At 44.1% G+C, this 1,126-nt stretch overlaps 1 protein-coding gene across 1 annotated transcript in view; it reads left to right on the forward strand.

The window, feature by feature from the left end:
• LOC104961001 (lysine-specific demethylase 4B-like) overlaps nt 1-1,126 on the forward strand; it is a 30,863-nt gene that overhangs the window by 18,562 nt on the left and 11,175 nt on the right. Inside the window, exon 8 of the mRNA XM_010789198.1 lies at nt 762-922. Coding sequence (XP_010787500.1) covers nt 762-922 — 161 coding nt within the window. The remainder of the gene's footprint in view (nt 1-761; nt 923-1,126) is intronic.

A 1,126-nucleotide genomic window follows, 5' to 3' on the forward strand; every position in this document is an offset into this window, starting at 1 on the left:
ACCATTATTTATCCATCTTTTTTCACTCTAGTCCACACGTTTTTGATCCCACTTATTATCCCTTCCATTACAGTACTTCAAATTAAGAAGTTATCTTTTTTCTGATAATTAATTTGGAGAAAGAAAACAAACGGGACTTAAGATCCCTCTGGGGATAATGGAATCAAGGCCTCCTCTCCATCCCCTCCCTTTTGTCTTTTTCTTTTCTTTTTCTGACTGACACTTATTGATCCGGGGATCATGACTTCCAATTACCTGCTTTCAAAGTCACTTTAAGTCGGCAGCAGGGGACCCGACTCAGGGGCATGTCCTTCAGAAGGGTGGATGGGGGAGAAGGAGACGGCTGGTGGAGGGAGAAAACAGAGAGTTAATGGCCAGCTTGTGAGGAGTCCTTCCTGCCTTCTGTCCGGGTTTAACAAACGGTCTGGATCAGTAGCTTCAGGAGGCTTCACTGCAAAATCTATTCCAGACCCTCAACAGCAAGTTGTTGATGCCTGTTCCATTTGTGTTCATCCGCCAATTATATCAGGAGTGGCGTGTTGTTTTGTCTGGAACCGAATGTGCTATTTGTCTCTCTCGGCAAGGACTTCCTCTTTAAAAACATTGTGTTGCTTTTCCAAAAATGCTTCTCATGCATTTCAACGAAAAACAAATCACCAGTAATGAATCGTGCAACATCTCTTTTGTGAGTCACTTTCTTCAGATTGTGTTTGTTTGTTTGGAGCAGCCCATCATTAACGCATTTTATTTCCATCCCACAGAGCCGTCCTCCCTCACGCAGTTGGACAGCGACATGAAGAAACAGGAGCACCTGTGGCAGAATCACTCACCCAACTTCCTGTCAGAGAAGGCTTTCAATGCAGCAGTGGCAGCGCTGCAGCCACACTGCGCTGTCTGCTCCCTCTTCTGTCCATACCCCGAGGTACAGCACACTGCAGCGGACGCACACATGTGTCCGTGGAGTAGAAATAGTAGCTATAGTACTAGTAGTTCCACAATGTGTAGTTGTATCAGTTTAGCAGGTTAGTCTTTGGTCAGTCAGTTAGTTTTGGTACACTATTTTGTCAGTGTGACCTAAAGTTTATTTGTATTTATTTGTTTATTTTAACGAGGGACTATTGCACAT

The sequence above is a fragment of the Notothenia coriiceps genome, unplaced genomic scaffold (assembly GCF_000735185.1).
Source record: "Notothenia coriiceps isolate Sejong01 unplaced genomic scaffold, NC01 NC01_scaffold00032676, whole genome shotgun sequence".
Taxonomy (NCBI): Eukaryota; Metazoa; Chordata; class Actinopteri; order Perciformes; family Nototheniidae; genus Notothenia; species Notothenia coriiceps.